Source organism: Gadus chalcogrammus, chromosome 14, assembly GCF_026213295.1.
Source record: "Gadus chalcogrammus isolate NIFS_2021 chromosome 14, NIFS_Gcha_1.0, whole genome shotgun sequence".
Lineage (NCBI taxonomy): Eukaryota > Metazoa > Chordata > Actinopteri > Gadiformes > Gadidae > Gadus > Gadus chalcogrammus.
Window position 1 is genome coordinate 4,894,283 of NC_079425.1, and position 2,500 is coordinate 4,896,782.

Genomic DNA, 2,500 nt, shown 5'->3' on the forward strand with positions numbered 1-2,500 from the left:
CCCCAAAAACCATAACAACAAACAATAAGAAAATCATAGTGCATAAAGTAAAACTAAAATAGACGCGTGACACTACCTCCATCTGCCCCCCTTACCCCCTCCCTCCCTCCCTCTCCCTCGACGACCACCACTCCCACCAACCCGACAACATACCTCTCCCCACTCCGTCCTCCCAGAATGCATTGCTCTAAAGTCAAAACAGCCAGCCCCATCCACATCCACACTTTTGCTACTGCCTCGGTTCGCATCCATCGCATTCACCTCGGCGTCCGAGCGCACGCCGCGGCACAGTAGCCTGGGTTCGCGAGCGCATGAGCGTCCTGTGTCGCCATGGCGTTTGGAGGCCACATAGCCCCCCCCCCCCCCCCCCCCCCCCCCCCCCCACCATTTCCATTGTCTTCCCCGGCTGACAATGCCCCCGTGACAGGTGATGGAGGACTACTCTGTCCCCAGGCCGAGCTAGCTGGCAGGGTTACGACCCCTCAGGGTTAGGGCCTGGGGGGTTAGGATAGGGGGGGTTGGGATCAGTGTGAATCTGAAGCTACATGACGTAGCCTAGAGGAGCAGCTAGTGCCACCGCAAGCCTCGGGGCAAATCATGTTCCTGCTTAACACACTTTTAGCTTAGCGCTCTTTGGCTTAGTTCAGATCCTTGTCACTCGTAAGCCCCCCTTCTCCCCCCTCTGGTTGCCAAGTTACAGCGGTTTGCCATGGAAACATCTGTCCGTCTGTTGTCACCGTGACAACCCTAGCCTCCGGCGTGGTGGGTTGGTCATACGCTAAGAAACGTTAAGTGGTATCCCCATCCCTAGCGCCTCATCGCCGTGTGTCCTCTCACGTAGGAAGTCAGCCGTGATTCGCTAGTTAGTTAGACCATTTGTTAGTTTGTGCTTCAACTAACTTGATGTAACTTAGTTTGTTAACTAACTCTTTATAGTTATACCTATATAACATATAACAATAACTCCTTCTCCCCATGTAGTTGATATGGAAGTTGTATGAAAGTATGTTGGAAGTTATTGGGAGGGAATGTAAGGGTCCTCTGTAGGTTTAGGTTTTATTCACCTTGCGGCCATCTTGGCTCCTTCTTAGCTTGCGTTTAGCACCGAGATGGAACCAAGATGGCTGCCAGGTGAATAAAACCAAGGGGCAGGTATTAAAGCAGCCACAGCGCTGTCTTCTGTCGGTAATGCAGAGGCCATAGATAGCTTAAGTGGAGGTCATGGAGAGGTCATTGCGAGGGAAGGTCGAGGTCATAGTGAGGTCATCTGGAGGTCATGTAGATATAACAGTGAGATCAGTGGAAGGTTGCAGGAAAATGATACGTAGACGTTACCTGGAGGTAATGTGAAGGTAGCATATACATATATAATACTGAGGTCATGACGAGGTCATGTAGAGGTCGTAGGGAGGTCGTAGGGAGCGGAGGTAATAATGAGGATGTATGGAGGTGAGGTGTAGGTAATGTTCAGGTGGCAGGGAGGTCATGTGGAGGTCATGGGGGGGAGGGGGTCACAGGGAGGTCATAGGTCATAGTGGAGACCCGTGGCGTCACCACCAGGCGTTTTGCTTCCTCCCTAGCGGCTCGGACGCGTCGAGCCTAATAGCCGCTTCTCTTTTTGAGCCTGTCATCTCCGCTGTAAAACGCATCTCCGTGTCGCTTCCTGGTCCTCATCGTCCTCCTGTATGTTCACCGTGCCTCCTGTCATACATGTGGACTGTGTACACGTGAAGCATCACTCTGTGTCCGTCTCCTCCTCCGCCCTCCGTGTCCGTGTGTTGCCCCCGACTACGGTGACTCTTCTGAATTTAGCGTACTCCAAACGCTTTTTTTAACCCAAACTAAATTCAGTCGCACCGAGTTGCTGTTTCGTTGTCGTTGTCGTTGTCGTTGTCGTTGACGTCGTTGTCCACCTCCCGGCGCGTTGTTGACAAAGTGGAGTTTTTACGTGTGTGTGATTCTCTGCTCCCTCAGGAGAGGGAGAGGAGGAGGCAGCACCTGATGCTGCTGAAGGCTGTGGAGGCCCGCAAGAAGGCAGAGGTAGACGCCATGCACACACACAGACACACACACACACACACACGCATACACACACACACACACACACACACACACACACACACAGACACACACACACACACACACACACACGCATACATGAATACGATAAAACATACATACACACACACAGATACACACACATACGTGCACACATACAAATGTGTTCCTGGTCTTCTTACTGGTCCTTTTATACAAAACATTCAAACACACGCACATACACACACACACACACACACACACACACACACACACACACACACACACACACACACACACACACACACACACACACACACACACACACACACACACACACACACACACACACACACACACACACACACACACACACACACAAACACGCGAAGGCAATCCATTTAAAATATGACCACAGCACCTCTATGAATGGATTCTGCCGTTATTGTCTTTCTGCCACAAA

At 51.4% G+C, this 2,500-nt stretch overlaps 1 protein-coding gene across 2 annotated transcripts in view; it reads left to right on the top strand.

Annotated features, from left to right (window-relative positions):
• baz2ba (bromodomain adjacent to zinc finger domain, 2Ba) overlaps positions 1–2,500 on the top strand; it is a 21,734-nt gene that overhangs the window by 1,295 nt on the left and 17,939 nt on the right. For both annotated transcript variants that reach the window (XM_056608094.1, XM_056608095.1), the window contains one exon: positions 1,975–2,040. In XM_056608094.1, the coding sequence (XP_056464069.1) occupies positions 1,975–2,040 (66 nt within the window). The remainder of the gene's footprint in view (positions 1–1,974; positions 2,041–2,500) is intronic.